The sequence below is a fragment of the Palaemon carinicauda genome, chromosome 35 (genome assembly GCF_036898095.1).
Source record: "Palaemon carinicauda isolate YSFRI2023 chromosome 35, ASM3689809v2, whole genome shotgun sequence".
NCBI lineage: Eukaryota > Metazoa > Arthropoda > Malacostraca > Decapoda > Palaemonidae > Palaemon > Palaemon carinicauda.
This window is the reverse complement of record NC_090759.1, coordinates 15,250,279-15,271,202: the sequence shown is the minus strand read 5'-3', so window position 1 is coordinate 15,271,202 and position 20,924 is coordinate 15,250,279. Positions and strand designations below refer to the sequence as shown.

Genomic DNA, 20,924 nt, shown 5'->3' with positions numbered 1-20,924 from the left:
TGGAAAACAGTAATGCAATAAAATACTAAATATAAACATATAAGAAGGTTTCCTTCTATACAGTATACTCGTACATGTGGTACATAGCAGATGTTTACATACACATACACATTGTATAAGAAATACATAGGTAATTAATTATTAAACTACGAACTACTGATGTTTTTGTAACATTATGAATTCTCGAAAATAAGTTTATTTAAAAAATCAAATGCCTTTGAAAAATTAATTTTGGAAGTACATATTTATGATGAAAATTATAGAGAAATACATTCACCATTGCCACCCAAAGTTCAATTAAGCCTGTCATTTCAAATGACAGTTATTATTGAATTATCTTTATTGAAATTAAATGCTATGGAACTCATACAAACAATGATGAATGGACTCTAAAAAGTAAAAAAAAAAAAAAAATTCAATAATAAAATATTTCCTTTCTATATTTATCTGATGTTTACATTGCTCTGTTCTTGAAGGTGACTTATATCGACATTATACACGAGACACAACGAGAATGAGGTTCATGATCCCCTAGAAATAATTTCCTTGAACAATCCTCACAGTATATTAGTAACGAATCTATGAGAAGATATTCTCAAAACTATACTAATAGGATTTTAAAATCTGGAGGGGACAAATAAATTGCATAAAGTACGAGTCGACAAGATGATTGAAGAGAAGTGGGTACAGCCTTGCTACACAGTGATTTGTTGCCATTAGACACCAGACGGTGCATTCGTGTAAGCCTTTCAAGGGAAGAAAACAGGAAATACTTTTTAAAGATTTTGGGTAATGTCAATATGTCAGCATCCAGAATAAAGCAATATGAACATCTAGGGAGGTTCATAAAATACTGTGTTATGGTTGGCCCAAAGTAAATAAAATATAAGAATATCCAGAAGGAGATCTTTTGAAACAATGGTTAGAATTGCTACATCCAGGAAAATTTTTAAACTATTCCAGCCTTACAGAAAAGGGTTCTTTATCCTTATTTGGATTTTATCAATTTTGAGTATCTCATTCACCTCTGTTTGCAGGTTGCCATGAACGGAAGGATGGCTTGACAAAGGATGTTGCAAAGAAGTTTTCATGTTGTCTACAGTGTGCTGCCAGCACACTTTTCTATCCTTCTTTTAGTGAGTAGTAGAATAAGAGAATAGGATGGTGGCTTTAGAATCTGGGTTAGCTGATGTAGCTACATTAAAATGTGAAGTCATCATTGGAATTTTCATGTAGCTTATTTCTTATACTGCCTTCATAGACTTAATGTGTACATCTTACAAACATAAGTGACATTAAGAGTTTAAAACACATCTTGGTCGTGAGTGCTTATTGGGTGGTCTTCTGGGAAGGCTACTCATACACTAAAAGAAAATTGTCAATATGTATGTGTATGTAAATATGTCCATGTGAATTGCAAAATATGATAAAATTTTCTGAAACACCATTTTTCTTATAAAATTTATCTCAAATAAAAATTGTAACATTGAAATACATCAATTTAAAACTTAGTTAACATCATTTCTATAACCTAAAAACCTACATATGCAGATTTATCCCAGCCATCAAACGAGATATTTTTTCACTGTTACGCAAAATATTTGACTTAACGGCAGAAAGTTTATCTCTCTGTTCTTGAACAGCTGACTCATACTCGGCTAACTGAGATCGAAGTGGCTCCAATGCTTGCTCCGTCATACTTTAAAAAAAAATATGCAGTACAGAATTAAGATAAATTAAATGAATTCCCAAGTTTCTGAAGACAAGTCTTCAGACATTACTGTACAGTTCTGTTATTTCTTATATCAAAGCTCATATAAAAACATATTACGGTTTATATGATACCCTGTCAATAAATATAAATTTTCTCAAAATAATTTGCATTTTTACGAAGTGAACAAACTTAAGTCCTTTATAATAGAGAATTGTCATCAGCAGAACTGGAGAATCTGAAGAAAGTGTCAAATAATTAATTAAAAACAGGTGGTGAGTGCACACAAACCCAGATTGCCCAGAGCTTTCATTCAGGATGGGGGTTCTTGAGTGAAAGCTCTGGGCAAGCTGGGTGTGTGTGTGTGTGAGCAAGCACACATGCACTCTCACAACCTGTTTTTAACTAATTATTTGACAACTGCAGGCGAGTAGCCTGATACTGCAGCAACTACCTTTCTGAGGATGCCAACATCAATCAATCATTGGGATACATCAAGATGCCCATGCAGACGTGTACAATTGCCTGTAAACCTGAAGAGTAGTGCAAGCACAGGGTCTTGAACTGGTGTACCAATCTATTAAGGAAGAATTGGAAGTACTTCCAATAGGACTGATGAATGATTACTTGGAAGTACTCAATTCTTCAGATCCCCTAAATCACGAAATTGTTTTTTGACGAACGCCTCAATCTCAATTACTGTACCATAAAATGCTATTTAGATATGAGGTCAAGAAGTTACAAGCCCCAGTTTCTAGGAAAGTAACATGAGCCTTGCAGGGAATTCCGGAGGCAGAATAGTTCAGATACTAAGTATCTAAAGTAATCTCAAGGAGTACAATAGGCAGTAAAGCCTTGAGAGAGAAGTAAAAGTTTAAACTTGTATTTTGGGAAATTTCAATAATGAGAAGAGATCAACCAACCATTTGATAGACGTAAAAATTCAAAGCACAGGCAATCACACCTTTTGAGAATGGATGAGGGAAAAACATCCACTTTCCATTGTATTTACCAACTCGTTGGTAAACATGAGCAAAGGTAGACTGATATCTACAAACACATGCATTTATAATAGTCTTCTATCATACAGTGATATCTATAAACACATGCATTTATAATATTCTTCTATCAATGTTTCTCATGAAAGTAAGCAGATGTTAAAAGGCCCCTTACCTCAGTAGCTTTAAAACACTCATACATAAACAAGCTCAACAATTTTCAGTCATGTTATTGTATTCTTAGAAACATACTACCTTGATAGAAAAATAAAGGAGAAAAGCATGGGGTTCTCGTTTGTTCAAAAGGTTCATCCCCTTCATACATTGGTAGATTGTTCTCATACAACTCAACATAGAGATCATCTGTACAGTGTACAATAAGGCCAGAATGGAAGATGGGAGAGAGAAGAGATCTTGACTACTTCCTGTGCGAGTCTAGGTGAAGATGACTGCTTAAAAAACCAAGTAGCATGCGCTTGCATCTTAATGTTACAACAGCTAACCGAAAGGGACACTCCATTGAGAGATGAAAAATACATAATTTTCAAACTATTTACAAAGGGTCTACACAGGTGATTGGATCTTCATGAAAGTGACAAGATTTATTAAAGGTTTCTAGTCATGGTCACTTCCAATCTATGCAGTCCAAGTACTTGTGATAAGGTCTTTCAGAATCCTTTGATTATGTACAGTTTATTGAAAGCTGCTAGAGGGGCACACGATTAGAAAACTCATCAGTCACTGGTTTAGGTTATGAAAGATTTTCAGATAGGTTTTCAGGCCAAAACACCTTACTCAAACCTAGAATACATCCCAGCTCAAAGGAGGGAGGGTAATTACAGTACCTGATACTCAGGAGATAGGAATTTGCCAAAATGCCCCTTAGGGTTGCAGGATGATAAAAAGTACTCTTCCAGATGGATTTCCATACTGACTCCAAAAAACTTTTCTAAGGCATATCTGCCACATAAACCTACTGAGAAGGCCAATTCTCACTGGCACCATGAAAAGATGATAGTAGATAGAAGACAATTTTTTCTGCACTTTCTTAATTGCCAGATTCGAGATGATCAATCTCAACTTGTCGTAAACCTGGAGTCTCACAGAGCAGCAGCTACATGTCCCAAAATTTAATGGATGTAAAGTTGGATCTGTTTTTAGAACGGCCTTTTGATGACTAACTTACCTTCTTTAATAATTATATTGTTTTGGAAAATGAGATATTCCATTTGGAGTTGACTATTAACTTGATATGGAACCTATGCTGCTTATATAGAAACACACCACACTAGTTGCTATGAAAGTTATGTTTACCAAAAGCTCCCTGTCAATCATCTCTAGAGACAATAATGAGTTCAATAGGCCTAAAACGCTGATATCTTTAACATCAGAGTTGACATGAAGTCAGCTTGGCTGCAACTTTCTACTTCATTGCCATGTTGAAAAGAGAGATTGCCATCAAGATAAGGATAGACGACAGAGTAAAAGTACCACAATCTTAGACATGGCCCACTTAAAGTAATGAGCTCACTGAATCTAGTTTGACATAATGAAGAAACCACTGTATTGTGTATGTCAGTCAGAGTAACGATAACCAGAGAGAGTGAGATAAAGTATTAGGGGCATACTTAGCAGGTTGCACCCACTATTGTTTCCTCGTTCCTTTACTTTTAGCCCACACTAACAACAATGTCTATAACCATGATGTCCATAGGTAGGTCAAAAAAAAGGGTTACTGCAGTCATAATTGATGAAGTCGCTCCCCCTTTCACCAATAAAAGCCTCTTTCAAGGGTTTCTGAGACTGCTTCTGGCTGAAGAGCTCACTCCAATGTGAAATTCCCAAAAGAAAGTCTCCATCCTAAATGACCAGGGTCATTCCCCAGTCCACCTTGTTCAAATGCTTAAAGAACACTGAGATATTTTGACACGTTGAATTATGCCCTTCTAATTGGATGATGAGTATGTTTACGATGTAGTGAGGGTTTTAGAAACTAAATTGGTGTCTTTAGTGTGGTGAGCTAGAGATCAACTGGTTTCCACTAAGGTTACATGAACCAATCAAATCTCCAGTAGCAACTGTTACCTCTTCTTCATCCAAAACAGAACAAAATATGTTGCAGGTGAAAAAAAAAAAACATCCCCCTAGGAAAGCTACAATGAAGAGAATAAGTTATCTGCTCCAGCGGCATGCTCTCCCTCACTGAATCCTGTACCAGCACAAACATTTTTACTCTTATCACACGAGGAAGAATTGTCACATTCACACTTCTCCCTGCAATTATTGGTCATAGTATTCATGCCACTTTCTGGTCTACACAAGTGTTCATGGCTGGAGGAGACTAACGTGGATTAATGATACTACTGTTCAGTATCTTGAAGTACCAGCTGAAACTTTTCTTGCTAATAAATGTAGCCTCTGATGGGGAAGATCTAGGAGAAAACTGTCAGTAATCTGGAATCCAGGATCTCTAGATGTGGTTGAAGATGGATCTCAGCCTAGTAGGTGAGGGGTCAAACCAAGAGGAGAAGAAAGGGTTTCATTAATCATCTGCCTTGGGCACACAAGCACAAGGTCGGTCATAAAGGAAAACAGTTTCCCTCACCCAGGTTACATACAAGTTTCATCAGCCAGCACATTTGTTGGATGGATAAAAAGCAGAGAGTGGGAGCTGAATACGTAGGCCAATGTAGAGTTCAAACACAAAGGTAGTTAACAACAATAAACAAGAAAACCAGGCAGTGGGTAATACAGACAAGAGTGGGATTGGCTGGTATTGTGCAGGACCATGGGTAAGACGGGCAGACCACAAAGGGCGCGACTGGTAAATTACCTGATCACAGATAATACAGCTGCACAGAGGGTTTTGTTGATAGTAATCTGAGCTACAGGCAAAGCAGGTAAAATAGAGCAAGCTGGGGAACTTCCACATACAGTATGTTCTTTTTAAATTGAAGTGCTTATAAGTAACCATTTGTAAAGGAATAAGTGAGTGGAAAATTATATTGGTTATATAAAGTATGTGTGTATATGTGTATATATATATATATATATATATATATATATATATATATATATATATATGTATATACTGTACATATATATATATATATATATATATATATATATATACATATATATATATATATATATATATATATATATATATATATACAGTATATATAAATGTATATAATATATATATATATATGTATATATATGTAAATGTATATATATATATATATATATATATATATATATATATATATATATATATACAGTATATATATATATATATATATATATATATATGTAAATGTATATATATATATATATATATATATATATATATATATATATACTGTATATATATATATATTTCCTATGTGGAAGAATGAATTTAATTTATTTTATGTCTGTAGTTTCCATAATTTCATTTCATAAATATAATAAGTCATATATGAGTCCACTGTGTTTTGAGTGTGGGGGATCAGGATCTGCCCTGGATATGAGTGTCCTCCATTTAACAAAATTGACATTAGAAGAATAAGGGCATGTGCTCACCTCCTCCAGGAGAGAGGAACAGGTGAGTTATTGTTCCAGGAGCCCTGGACAGAGTATCAAGTGCACACTATTAGTACAGTAAACATTATATTTAACCAATAATTAGAGATGTTAACATTGCTGGAATGTGGAATCTTCAATTGAATGTGATTTCCAAAATTTTAGTAGACAGCTTTTCCAAGAGTGCCAGGGCATCACATTTATAGGTGCTGCAGTATGAACAGGCTACTTACTTTGAACAAAAGGAATCGTCTGTGAGTTGCTTCTTGCGTAAATATGTAAAGTGTTGTTTAATCCAATAAAGGAAGATACAGGAACTGAGTTTAATGACCTTAAACATGGGTCAAACTTTTGCCTCATGTTGAAATGAATGAGCTGAATTAATTTGAAATACTAGCCAGCAGCCTTTTGTCTGGGTACAGTAGTAAACTCAATGGTTGGAAAGGAAACCTTACCTGGAAGGTTTTCAGAGGTGCACTAATGTAGAGTCGAATATCATAAAGCACTGACAAAATGCAGTGGTCAAAATGCGAAATATCAGTAAAGCTCAGAAAATACCAGTAAATATTGTAAAAAGGAAAACAGTTATACTGAAAAAGAAAAATGGTTAGTACTAGAAAAAATCATCTCACTGCATTATCAAGCACTTAATGTATAGAAGTAACACAATTATTGGCAGTAACAGAAGTAATTAATGTACTGAACTAAGAAACAGTATACCTAGACAAAACAAAGCAAATCAGTAATGAGATGGTGAACCCAAGAAAAACACTCAGTAAATGTAAGGCAAAATTTGAGATAGGTACAAAATAATTCCTAATAACCAAAATGATGGAGAAGAAAAAGTGAACCTTACTACTTGCTGCTGTATAGCAAATAAAAATTTAAAAGAAAGTGGTGAGTGGAAGTAAGAGATAAATTTTGAAAAAAAAATAGATAATTTTACACTACGTAGCAATTAAACCTTGCCTTAAAATTTTCACTCCATGATAAATGATGGAAAGAGTAAAATTATAAACAAAACCAAAATCAAAATCGGGAATGAGGCAAAAACTGTAATGGGTATAAAGTTCCAGGGTGATACAAAATCAATCGGGCAAAGCAGGCAATCCAAGAGATGATTATTACTGAGCTAAAGTACCACAGAACATAAATAGATTATGAATATTGAGAATAAAATGAAAATGGGAGTGGGGAACTCCAAAGAGATGTTAACAGAACTCCATGTTCATAATATGTGAAGTAAATGGAGGAGATATAACTTATCACCCATAAGGTACATGCACAGTTCGACCAGCTTATGTTTGCCATACAAATAAGTAATGGAGTTGTGATAAAGCAGACTGCAAACCAATGTGAAAGGTTAAATAGATTAGTTGCTTGTCTACTGTATGAACTCATAGTAGTTACAGGTTAAAATAAAAATGCTGACTACTAATATTATATCTACTTAGAAATTAAAAAATCTGTGATGAATACAGTGACAAGTATGGGCATCATTCTGAAGTATATTTTAATAGCATCAGAATAACTCATAATATGTGCATCATAATTACCCATGCTCTCTCTTCAGAGTCTGTGCCAACTGCTTGTTCTCATCCCTCCACATCTCCAGTTCCTTATGCATCGAATCTAAATCTTCTTGTAAGTAGTCTAACATTTTAGCTGTGAAATAAGAGGGAAAAATATAATAATCATTATCATCATTATAAATGTTACTGCTCAGTCACACTATTCTGTCTTATTTCTCTTCTTATTTTTTTTAAACTTTTTATAATTCATATATAATGATCTATATTAATGTTGTTGTTGTTCTTAAAATATCTTATTCTAATTGGTCATTACTTCTCCTGTAGTATATTTCTTTCCTTGTTTCCTTTTCTCACTGGGCTATTTTTCCCTGTTGGAGCCCTTGGGCTTACAGCATCCTGCTTTTCCAACTAGGGTTGTAGATTAGCTAGTAATAACATCAACAATAATATTTTTATTTACTTTAGGGAGTTAGTGTCTTCAGGGGACCAGCTATGGTGTACTGTATGCATTTACTAGATGGTCTTTGCAGCATCCCTTTGGCCCCTAGCCATACAGACTTATTACATTACCTCTGTTCCCACTTCCTTTCTTTCCCCTAGCTGTCCAACTTGTTTTCACTTTTACTTCATGGTGCAACTGTAGTTTACCCCAGTGGCCCCTCAGCCCTAAATGGTCTTCCTGGCCCAGTGCTATTCCATATAGCCCAAATTACATATAAATTCAATTAATCATTATTACTTCAAATAGTTCCAGCAGACTGGAGTTCCCATTCTTACCTTTTACAAGGCAGGACTCATGTTTTTTTTCTGAATAAATATATTACATCTTACTTGATACTGTAAATAGAAATAAATTGTTTCTATACAATGCTAGCAAAACCATAAAATATTCATACCATTATTATAGCTTATAAGTGATTGACCATGAAAGCCTAAATACCTCCCCTTCTTAATCTCTGGACACTATCTTGAACACGGGTTCATAGGTCAAAGTCATAGTGTATAACTGTGTGCTGGAAGATGGTGAAAAATACTCAAAGAGAAAATTAAGCCTCTGAATTCTCCTGTTCTAAATGTAAAGCAAAATTAGTAAAGGTGTATATAAAAAATTAATTATTCACTTATGATAATTATCAGTGGTTAGCTATCAACTGAAACTTCAGAGAAACAACCTTCCTCAAAATAAAACAAACAAACACCTTCACAAATGAGTGAATTACTCTCACCAACTTATAAATCAATTCCAGAAGAAGTCTTATAAAATCAATAGTTAAATAAGTAACAAACCACAAGAGAAACACTCGAAACATCACAGGCGCTACTCCAAATAACTGTCAAACAGTTGATGATGAGTGCCTCGTAAACATCTAGTTGAATTTGCGACTCAAGTCCTCAGTTACTATCTCGAGTACACAGGACAGTTGTGAGACCGGCAATGATGTATGGAGCAGAGACGTGGGGAATAAAGAAGACAGAAGAGAAGAAGCTGGATGTGGCAGAGATGAGAATGTTGAGATGGATGTGTGGTATGACAAGAAGAGATTAGATACGGGATGAGGTAATTAGGGGTACCACAGGAGTCAGAGAACTATCAGATAAGATCTAAGAAAGTAGACTAAGGTGGTATGGTCATGTTATGAGACGAGATGAACAGTATATTGGGATGAGAGTGATAGAAATGGAGGTACAGGGAACAAGAAGGAGAGGGAGACCAAAACAAAGGTGGATGGACTGTATCAAGGATGACCTTCGATCAAAGGGATTAACCGGTGATGAAGTGTGGGACAGAGGTAGATGGAGAACACTGGCCAGAAACATCAACCCCACATAAAAGTGGGAAAAGATGCAGACAAACAAGTTTTTATCACATAATTATTCTTATCACTGACAAACGTTTTCCCATCATAGTGTAATTATCTCTTTGTATATACAGTGGACCCCCGCCATACGACATTAATCCGTTCCGGAGTTAGGATCGTAAGGCAAAATCGTCGTATGGCGGGCAATAGAAATCTATGGTAATTAGCTAATGCGTGCAAAACCCCAGGTAAAAAACATCAAAATTTTAAATACATATTAAAAATTAGTAACAAAATAGTATAGTAAGTATTACTTATGTATAATATAGATGTATATAATTAAATAACATTATAAATAAAAAAATATATAAAGGAAAAATTAAATTTTATTTACCTTTGGAGTGACGTGACTTGAGCTGGTAGTGGGTGGAGGCAGAGGGGGAGGAGACGGCAGATATAAATACGTATCAATGCTAATTATGTTACACTTAGTAATGAATTTAATTTATTAGACACTTAAAATTAAAAATGCTTTTTTTTTTCTTTTATAATTTTTTTTTATGAATTTTTTTTTTTTTTCTAGAACTTAATTTTATAAAGTAGCCCTTCTTCATCTTCGCTTCATTTTCTAGCTTTTTTTTTTACTAGAAACAATCATATTATCTTTGCTTTCTGACACTTTTCTTTTGGAAAAATACCTATCCAAAGAAGCCTGTTTCTGACGACTCAAAATATTTCTAACTGACTCATGCATCTATCATAAACACTGTCCATAAGACGACCTGTGAGAACTTCTGTTTTTTTTGTTTTTTTCAATGAATCTAGTAAGGTTTTCATACCAACCAATAGCTTCCCTTATTTCTGCCAATGTCGTTTCTTCTGTCTCCTCCACCTCCTCGCTACCACAAGAGTGCTGCTCCTCTTGAATGATGGTCACCTGCATTGCATCCGAACTCCTTCAAGTCCTCAGTCCTAAGCTCTTTCTTGTGCTCCTAGATAAGGTTATCGACATTAGCCTCATCGTCAATAAGTCCCATGGACCTCCTGAGTGAAATTATTTCCTAAACATCACCCTCAGGGGCAGGATCAACAAAAGCCTCATCCTCAGGTGATGGTCTGAAACCTTCGAAATCGAGTTCTGCCAAAACAGCTGGCCACAGTTTCTTCCATAAGAAGTTAAAGGTGCACTTCAAAACCTCATTCCAAGCTTTCTCGATCATCTTCAGGCATTGAACAATGTCAAAATGCCCCTTCCAAAATTCACGAAGGGTGAGTTGAGTATTCCGGTCACTTCGAAGCATCTTCTGAACAGATGCTTCATGTAAAGCTTCTTGAAGTTGGCAATCACCTGCTGTTCCATAGGCTGGAGGAGAGGGGTGGTGTTCGGTGGCAGATAGAGAACCTTGATAAAGGAGAAGTCAGGATGTATGTTGGCCTCAAGGCCAGGAGGGTGGGCAGGGGCATTGTCCAGTACCAGGAGACATTTCAGAGGAAGATTGTTCTCATCTAAAAAGTTCTTGACACCAGGACCGAAGCAAACATTTACCTACTCAATAAATATGGTACTCGTGACCCAGGCCTTGCCATTAGACCTCCAAAATACCAAGAGCCTATTCTTCGTGATATTTTGTGCCCTTGAAGGCACGAGGATTCTCTGAGTGGTACACCTGTAGGGGCTTAATTTTTAAGTCCCCACTGGCATTTGTATAAAATGCATGGGTAAATCTGTCTTCATCGGTTTATGGCCAGGAAGTTTCTTTTCTTCTGCTGTGATATATGTACGATGGGGCATTTTCTTCCAGAAAAGGCCAGTTTCATCACAGTTAATCACTTGCTGAGGAATGTAGCCTTCTCTGGAAATTAATTCCTTAAACTTCTTGAGGAATTCGTCTGCTGCTTTCTTGTCAGAACTGGCCGCCTCTCCATGACTCACGACTGAGTGAATACCAGTCCTCCTACTAAAGCAATCAAACCACCCATGAGAAGCCTTGAACACTGGACAGAGGGGCTTCCTGCGACGTTCCTTCGTCTACGCCGTCTCTCTGGGCTTCCACGAGATCTGCGAAGATGGCGCTCGCCTTGTGCAAAATTACCGATTGCGTGAGTGTATCACCAGCCTCTTTAATCCATAGTAGAAGGAGTCTCTCCATCTCGTCGTTGACTGAGGTCCTTCCACTAGCAAGGATAGTCATGCCCTTAAAAGACTTGCTTGCTTTAATGGCTTCCTTGTTCTTGATAATTGTACAAATCGTCAACTGGTTACGGCCATATTCCCTAGCGGGGTTAACGATGCGCGTGTCCTTTTTGTATTTCTTGATTATATCCAGCTTTGTTTCCATAGTAATCATCTTCTTATTTCTCCCTTAAACATCACTAGCAATCTTGGGACCCATGGCTAACGAATTAAAGTTTGAATTAAGCACTAAAATGCACAAAAAATATGATATCGCAAGCACTCGCATGAGATCAAATCTTTACGAAACACATGCGAGATTCTGAACTGAGCAAACAATAAACAAAGAGAGAGAGAGGCAGCATCTCTCAGGCATTGTGGGAAGGATTTCGGCCAATGGCATATCGGCATATTAGTGACGCCGTGATGCCAACCAATAGCAGACCAGCATCTTAGTGACGTATGCAGTGACACATATAGTGACATATGAGCGTGGCTAGAGGCCAGTGACTCACACAGTCATACGCACGCACAAGGACCGCCAAGTTTGAATTTTGGAATTTTTTGGCTGCGCGAGAGAAATTGTTGTTGATGCCGTAAGGCGGGAAAAATGCCGTAACAAGGGAACGAAAAAACTTTGTATTACACTTCATAACGTGAAAAAAAAACCATAAGCTAGGGACGCCGTAACCCGGGGGTCCACTGTATTGACAATTTTTTAATGAATAGTGTTTTTCATACTTGTTCCCAGAAAGAAGGGACCATAAGGTGGCATATAAAAAGTTTTAGCAGAAATCAAACTTTAAGTGTTGTCAATGTCTAACCCGGCTGACTGTTTATGCTGATAATGAACCACAATGCTGCAGGGTTCTCCTTTAAGCTTGAAGTTTTCATGTGTCACAAGATTGGAACGTGGTATTGATGTTGAACTTGACCAAAAAGGCTCTGTCTTGATGTTAACTGCTAGAAAATCTGCATCACTAACCAAATATAACTTTATTTTCAAAAAGTATTTTCATATTTTATCTGGTTTTTGGATGGATGTGGGTTTCTTGTATATATGAACAATGAGGATTAGGTATTATCATGGGATTGCAAACGTGAGCTGCTAGTTTTTTATTTATTAAATCCTCTTTCAGTCTAGTTACTGCTGTTCAGGTCTTAGTCAATATTGTAGAACATCATTGTTTGGGCTCAAGCCATGTCGTCCTGATGGAAGGTTCCTAATAGTAGCTTCCAAGGGATATATGAACTACAGTGATATTACTGGAGAATTTACCTTTAGGTCTCCAGAATTCTAACTCCTGGCACAAATATCCTTAAAATTTTTCTTAAGGATATCGCATAAATCAGGGGACATATATCTTGATACGACACATAGTGATTTTCACCCCAAATAGCGTTTTCGCCTCGAGGGGGAAGAGTGGTAAATTTGGAATGGGAGCCGTTATCAAGGTTACCTTATTTTCCATACTACTATTGAGTATCAAGATGGCGGTTATTCCTTGTAGCACTGAGCATGGTGCTACAGATATAGTAGTTTCGGGAGGGATCCTGCCAAGTCCTTTTCTATAGAAAAGGAGGGCAGGTCCATCAGGACGACATGGCTATCTCACCCAAAAATAGATTTTTTGCTTCGCTCAAAATCCGTTTTTTGGGCTCAAGCCATGGCGTCCTGATGGAAGTTTACCAGAGAATTACTAGAAAGTCATGCATTTTAGATTTTCATAGGTGCCTTAACCATGGGACAAATTTTTCTATGGTCATCTGGACCGTTGAGACAAATGACGTTACCGTTATCCGTCATTACCACTAATCATAGCCAACGTTAGTGCTTCCTGCCCCCTGCAGGGAAGAGTCATACTAGACAGTAGAAAAGGGGCCGCAAGGTTAGCATATATTGTATGAACAAACATAAGTATCCACCCGATATACAGACGGTCTCACGGTCTGTATATATTGTCGGAACAATATAAGTGTCAACTACAGTATATCCATTGTTTGTAAGCATACAATGATATGAGGTTTACTTAAATAAATAAGTATGAGAACTCTGGCATATATAATGTGCAAATTGCAGGGCGAGGTAGGAAGCAATTACATTCTAATAGACATTTATTTCGAATAAATGACTAAATGGAAAACGAGTGAAACGAATGTAACATGTTAAAGGAATTATACGTGCAACATACTGTATACAGAAAATATTTTTCCCCCCTGAAAGGGAAGAAATGATGAGTGCCACTCTAAAGCTGAAAATTTTGATAAATTTTCCCAAAAATTCTGTAATGTTGTATACTATCAACACTGTATAGTACGTACACACGGCACAAGTGTATCTGTATAATTCCATACCTGTGATTTTGAACAGTCTTAGTGTCACCATAGTGACACTCACTTAAAAGGTATCACACCGGAAGTGTCAACACCTTTCCACCCTAATTGATAGTCCCAATCAATTACCTGTTCAACGCAGCACTAGATGAGAGGTTTTAACCCTGGAACGGTACGGTGGGTCGTCCGCGAACCCGAGCGTCAAAAAAAAAGAGGTTTTTCTCACGTGACTCACCCCCGTGACTGAATTTGTGGGTGATCGACCTGCAGTAGGTGTCTCGCCTACACGCTCTAGTAGTGTCCAGATGTGCATTGCTGTAGCTGTACTCCTTCCCCGATTTCTGAGACGCATCGGGGTCGAGCGCGACCGAGTTTACCCTTCTAAGGTAATTTGCATAATTATCAAAGTTATTACGTATTATGAAATTGTCGTAGAATGGTGCAACTTGTATAGGTTATCAGTTGTGGAAAGTCTTGGTGGATTGTTTGGCTACCATGTGCATGATTTTTTTTTTAGTTAAAATGTCGTTCATCACCACGAGGACCATTTTACCGCGAGTGCCCCTTTTTCATTTTTTTCATTTTTTTGCCAAGTCATTTTTCCGTAAGATATTGCCAAATAGTGTCGTAAAACTTTTGCTTTTTTAGTGTTGGAAAGTGTGTCTAGATGATCTGGCTACCCATGCGTGACTTTGTTTTTGTCAGATACGACGTAGTTATTGGTATATTGGGTATTTAACTGCGGTTGCCAATTTCTGTTTTTTTTTCAATATTTGTAAAAATTTACTACGTAGTAAGGAATTGCCGTATATTATTGATTTTTTTTTCATGTTTATGTGTTAGAAAGTGTGCCTTGATGGTTGGGCTAACACGTGCATGTCTTTTTTTTTATCTGAGATGCCGTATATTAGAATGTTGGGCCTTTTACCGCGAGTGCCCCTTTTTCATTTTTTTTCATTTTTTTGCCAAGTCATTTTTCCCTAAGATATTGCCAAATAGTGTCGTAAAACTTTTGCTTTTTTAGTGTTGGAAAGTGTGTCTAGATGATCTGGCTACCCATGCGTGACTTTGTTTTTGCCAGATACGACGTAGTTATTGGTATATTGGGTATTTAACTGCGGTTGCCAATTTCTGTTTTTTTTTCAATATTTGTAAAAATTTACTACGTAGTAAGGAATTGCCGTATATTATTGATTTTTTTTTTCATGTTTATGTGTTAGAAAGTGTGCCTTGATGGTTGGGCTAACACGTGCATGTCTTTTTTTTTTTATCTGAGATGCCGTATATTAGAATGTTGGGCATTTTTCTGCGAGTGCCCCTTTTTATTTGTTTTGCATTTTTTTGCTTAGTCATGTTACCGTAAGGAATTGGCAAGTAGTGACGCAAAAATTATATTTTTATAGTGTTGGAAAGTGTTTCTAGATGATCTGGCTACCCATGCCTATTTTTTTTAGCCAGATATAGCGTATATATAGGTATGTGTTCGATTTTCCTGTGATTGCCATTTTTTCGTTTTTTCCCATTTCTTTCAAAATTACTACGTACTAAGGAACTATCACAGAGTAATGATTCATTTAGATGTTTATTTGTCGGAAAATGTGCCTTGATGGTTTGCCTAGCACGTGGCTGAAATTTTTTTTTCTGAAATGCGTATAATAAAATGTTGGCCATTTTTCCGCGAGTGCCCCTTTTTATTTGTTTTTCATTTTTTTACTTAGTTATGTTACCGTAAGGAATTGGCAAGAAGTGTCGCAAAACTTATATTTTTATAGTGTTGGAAAGTGTTTCTAGATGATCTGGCTACCCATGCCTATCTTTTTTTTTAGCCAGATATGGCGTATATATAGGTATGTGTTCCATTTTCCTGTGATTGCCATTTTTTCGTTTTTTCCCATTTCTTTCAAAATTACTACGTACTAAGGAACTATCACAGAGTAATGATTCATTTATATGTTTATTTGTCGGAAAATGTGCCTTGATGGTTTACCTAGCACGTGGCTGAAATTTTTTTTTTCTGAAATGCCGTATATTAGAATGGCCATTTTTCCGCGAGTGCCCCTTTTTATTTGTTTTGCATTTTTTTGCTTAGTCATGTTACCGTAAGGAATTGGCAAGTAGTGTGGCAAAACTTATAATTTTATAGTGTTGGAAAGTGTTTCTAGATGATCTGGCAACCCATGCCTATCTTTTTTTTTAGCCAGATATGGCGTATATATAGGTATGTGTTCGATTTTCCTGTGATTGCCATTTTTTTCGTTTTTTCCCATTTCTTTCAAAATTACTACATACTAAGGAACTATCACAGAGTAATGATTCATTTAGATGTTTATTTGTCGGAAAATTTTGTTTACTTCTTTTTTGATTGAATATCATCAAATTTTTTTAGCTAAAATATTATATTGTTTTACATTTTTTTTTTTTTCGATTTCATTTCCCTTCAAAAATTTTTTTTTGGGTCAGAATTTTAATTTTATAGTCGTAAAATAATCGACAATTATCCAGCAACCCACCATACAATTTTTATGCATATCCAAGAATAATTAGATTAGTAAATAACACCTTGAAATTGACATACCCTTCCTACATTTCAAGTGGCAGATTAGGGAGTCTGAGTCAGTGTGGTTGGCGGCCATTTTGTGGACATATCCGAAGCATAAATTGCCCTATCTATATATATTCTTGTTCCCTATAGAATTTGTGATATTTTGGTATATTTTTACCTGCATAAATATCATATTATATATTAAATATATGTATTTTTTTACGAAATTTCCAAGTACTCAAAAAATTACCTTTAGATATGGCCCCTGATATAAATGTAATTTACAAAATAATGAAGATTTTTTTACATATTTCTATTTTAGGATAACATATGTTTATTCCCTAAAAAAATTAGCCACTTCCTATTTCATTTGGGTACCCAAAAAAATTCATGAAATTTGGACAAATGTTTTTGGCCAAAAAAAGTTACCCTTTTTTCCTCATTTCAGATCTTCACCTCCATGGGTCTGACTTCATCCAAAATACATCAAGATGTGTCCTAAACATTCAAGAATCAATTCCTAAAAGGATTTGTGTATATATGTATAAACTTTTTTTTTATGAATTTTTATGTAAGGTCTTTTTTTTTCTACTTAATTTTTTAAAATATTTATAATAAATAGTTTTTCTGCAGATGAGTAGTGTTTATCTTTACAGTTGTTTTAAGCATTCATTGAAGTTTTTTTTGGCAAAAGAAAAAAGGAGGTTACTGCAAAAACTGATTTTTCAAGAATTTTTTTTGGCGTCGGGGTCGCGCGCGTCCGAGTATACCCTTAAAGGGGTGTCCGAGGAGCGTACCTATCCAGGGTTAATACACTACCTGCCGCCACCACATAATGCTTCAGTTCATGGACTTGCTTAGCGTAGTATTTGTAGAACACTCTGGATGATTTCCATCCAGTATATGAGCAAAGACGCTCAAAGTAGATATAATGAAAAAGTTCAGTGATGAAGCAATTTTCCTCGGATCATGACCTGCGGGTGTACTGTCAGGATCCGCTCTGCGAATGAAGTAGGTGAGCTTCACCCTCAGTTGTTTTAGGGATAAGTTTGATCCTGAGGTTTCTCCTTTGAAGAGCTGTCCTCCCCTGAAGTCTGAAGTTCTACGAATATAGACCTTTAGACACTCTACTGGACATAGAGAGACATCTTCCTTCAGAGGGCAGATTCTCCAGGGACCCCATCTTTTAGTGGGTAGCTCGTTCTTGGCGAGAAAGGTTGGATCAGGAAAGAGATTCAGTTCTCCCATTTCTGTGAACTGAATGTGGCCCTCATTTCTTGAAAGGGCTACTATTTCACTAACTCTAGCCCCTGAGACTATAGCGAACAGGAAAATAACCTTCTGGGTTAGATCCTTGAGAGAATAATCTTCATTGTTCACAGATGAAGCATAATATAGGACCTTGTCCAAAGACCATGAAATGGGCTTCTGAGGAGCTGCAGGCCTAAGCCTAGCACATGCCTTCGGGATCTTGTTAAAGATTTCGTTCGTCAGATCCACTTGAAAGGCCTATAGAAGAGGTCTAGTCAAGGCTGACTTACACTTAGTTATCGTGTTAGCTGCCAGACCTTGATTATGAAGATGGATAAAGAAGGATAGAAAGAAGTTTATTGAAATTTCTTTCGGTCCTTTTACTTTAAGAAAAGCAACCCACTTTTTCCAAGACGATTCATATTGTCTTCTAGTTGACTTAGACTTTTATTCTTCTAGGAAGTCTATATTGCCTTCTGAGATCCCAAATGTTTTCTTGACCGCTAGGGCGAGAAAATCAGGAAATGAAGGTTTTGGGTTCTCTGTGATGAATCGAAGACAATTAACTTCTGAACCCGTTGAGATAGTGCTGGGTTCAGTACAAGGGCCAGCCTCAGCCTCAGTTCCCTTACTAGAGTGAACCAGTTGCTCTTGGACTATTTGGGAGCTACTAGAGCTGCCGTTCCTTGGAAGGATCTCAGCTTGTTGAGGACCTTCAGCAGGAATTTGGATGGAAGGTACATGAATTTCCGGGTCCATCCGTTCCACACTACAGACATAGCGTCCGTTATCTCCTCTAGAGGGTCCTCGTATGGGGCTACATATCGAGGTAGTTTCTTGATGACGCTCGTCACGAAGAGGTCGATCTGCAGTTCCGGGACTTGTTCCAATCTGGAAGAGAATGGGTCTGAGTCTGTCGACCATTCTGACTCTATCGGCTTGAGCCTGAGTAGGGCATCCGCTGTCACATTGCGGATCATTTGTAAGTGAACTGCTGATAGGTGCCATCTCTTTAGGTATGGGATGGCTAATATCACCTAGATTATATGGGACGATCTCGAGCCTTGTCGGTTCAGACATCTCACTATCACTTTGCTGTCCCAGATCAGCCTGCTGAGGGCTGATCTGTGTGGAGAGAGTTTCCCCAACATCAACAGGACTGCCATGGCTTTCAAAATGTAGATGAGAAGGGCCTTGAGTAGAGATGACCAAGTCCCTTGGGCTTTCCTCTGATGGGAGTGAACTCTCCATTCTTCCGTCGAGGCATCCATGCGGATGATCTTCGATAGCCGAGGTGGTTGCAAGGGCACGGTCCTCATTAGGCTTTTAGCCTTCGATCATAGGTTGAGAACCGATCAAGGTAAGACCGATATGGGTCATTCTAGATATCTTCGAGCGTTTGATGCGTATCTTCTCCAGACTTCTGACGCATCTTTCAGCTGTGCTCTTAGCACTGGGTCTGTCACTGCTGCGAACTGGAGAGGGTTCAGTACTCTTTCCTGTTAGCGTCTTGAAATCCTGTTGGATTACAGTAGTCTCTTAACCGACCCTGCGATCTCCTTCTTCTTCCCTAAGGGAAAGGAGAGACTGTGTGACCTCAGGTTTCAATGGTTTTCCAGCCATTGAAACCTTTGAGCTGGAGAGAGTCGAGACTTCTTGAAGTTGATTTTGCATCCCCGATGTTCCAGGAACTGGGTTACTTCTTTGGATGCTTGCAGACCAGCCGTTTCGGGTGCTGCCCGCACCAGCCATTCGTCCAGGTACTTTGTTACCTGACCAGTTCTAAGCATGGTTATTGCACGACTGCATCCACCAATTTCGTGAAGATACTTGGGACTGTGTTTAGTCCGAAGAGTATGGCTCTTAGGACATACTTTATCTTCTGTAACTTGAATCCTAGGTAGGAGGAGAGGGGGCGACTGACTAGAAGCTGGAAATATGCATCTGTCAGGTCTATCAAGACTGTGAATGCCCCTTTTTGTAATAGGGTCCTTATGTGTAGAAAGATTAACATCCTGAACTTTCTGTTTCTTTTGAACTTGTTGAGTGGCGACAAGTCCAGAATGACTCTTGAGTTTTCTCGAGTCCTTCTTGGGAACACAAAACAGCCTTCCCTTGAATTTGATAGACTTTGCTTTCCTTATAACCTGTATGCTCTAGAGCTATAGGGTATACTCTTCTAATACGGGGTTGGAGTGTTGGAAGAGTTGAGGAAATGATGGTGGAGGCATGTCTAGTTTCCATCCTAGTCTAATCTTGATTAGGCCTTGGGCCCAAGGATCGAAGGTCCAACGATCCTATTGGAGCCTCCCTCCTACCAGAAGCGACTCTTTGCTTCGATTGATCAGAAGGTTTACCTCCTCAACTGCCTACCTGGGGCACCTTCGGTCATAGAAACTGTGGGATGTTGTTGAACAGACCGAGGAAAAAGTCTTAGACTTTTTCGTCTTCCTTTTAGGTTGGGGACCCACATCCGGGGAAGACTTCCTCTTTGAAGAGATGCCCCACTTATGGAGAAGGTTCCTATTCTCCATGGTGGCTTTCTCGACTACCTCTTTGACTACTTCGTTTGGAAAGAGGTCTTTGCCCCAGATGTTGGAAGATATCAGCTTCCTGGGTTCATTTTTCACTGTTGCAGCAGCGAACACGAACTATCTACAGGCTCTCCTAGCCTTCATAAAGGCATATAGGTCTTTTACTAAAGGGGCCATATACATTTTGGCCAAGACCATGAGCATGTCTGGGGTACTTCGTTGGGCTGAACACATCTCTGTGCAGTTTTGTAGGGATAAGGAGGCCGCAAGTCTCTCCTGTGTCTCTTGTTCCTTGCACAAGAGACACTCAGAAAGTTTTGGGAGATTCTCGATAACCTGTCGTCCAGCGATGTCCGCGTCCAATTTCCCTACTGAAAAGGTTAAGTGGACTTCCTTCCAATCCTTCTCCTGCATGGGCAAGGCTAGTGACAGAGGCCTGCACTCCTCAAGTGCAGAGCATGGTTTGCCTGCCTCCACTGCCTTGGC

The 20,924-nt window shown here is 37.7% G+C and overlaps 1 protein-coding gene across 3 annotated transcripts in view; it reads right to left on the bottom strand.

Moving 5' to 3' along the window:
• The window catches only part of IFT54 (intraflagellar transport 54), a 334,194-nt gene that overhangs the window by 423 nt on the left and 312,847 nt on the right, over positions 1-20,924 (bottom strand). For all 3 annotated transcript variants that reach the window (XM_068358769.1, XM_068358771.1, XM_068358770.1), the window contains 2 exons: positions 7,830-7,938; positions 1-1,699 (listed from right to left, as the gene is read on the bottom strand). The exon at positions 1-1,699 is cut by the window's left edge and continues 423 nt beyond it. In XM_068358769.1, coding sequence (XP_068214870.1) covers positions 1,540-1,699; positions 7,830-7,938 — 269 coding nt within the window. In that variant the 3' untranslated portion in view covers positions 1-1,539. The remainder of the gene's footprint in view (positions 1,700-7,829; positions 7,939-20,924) is intronic.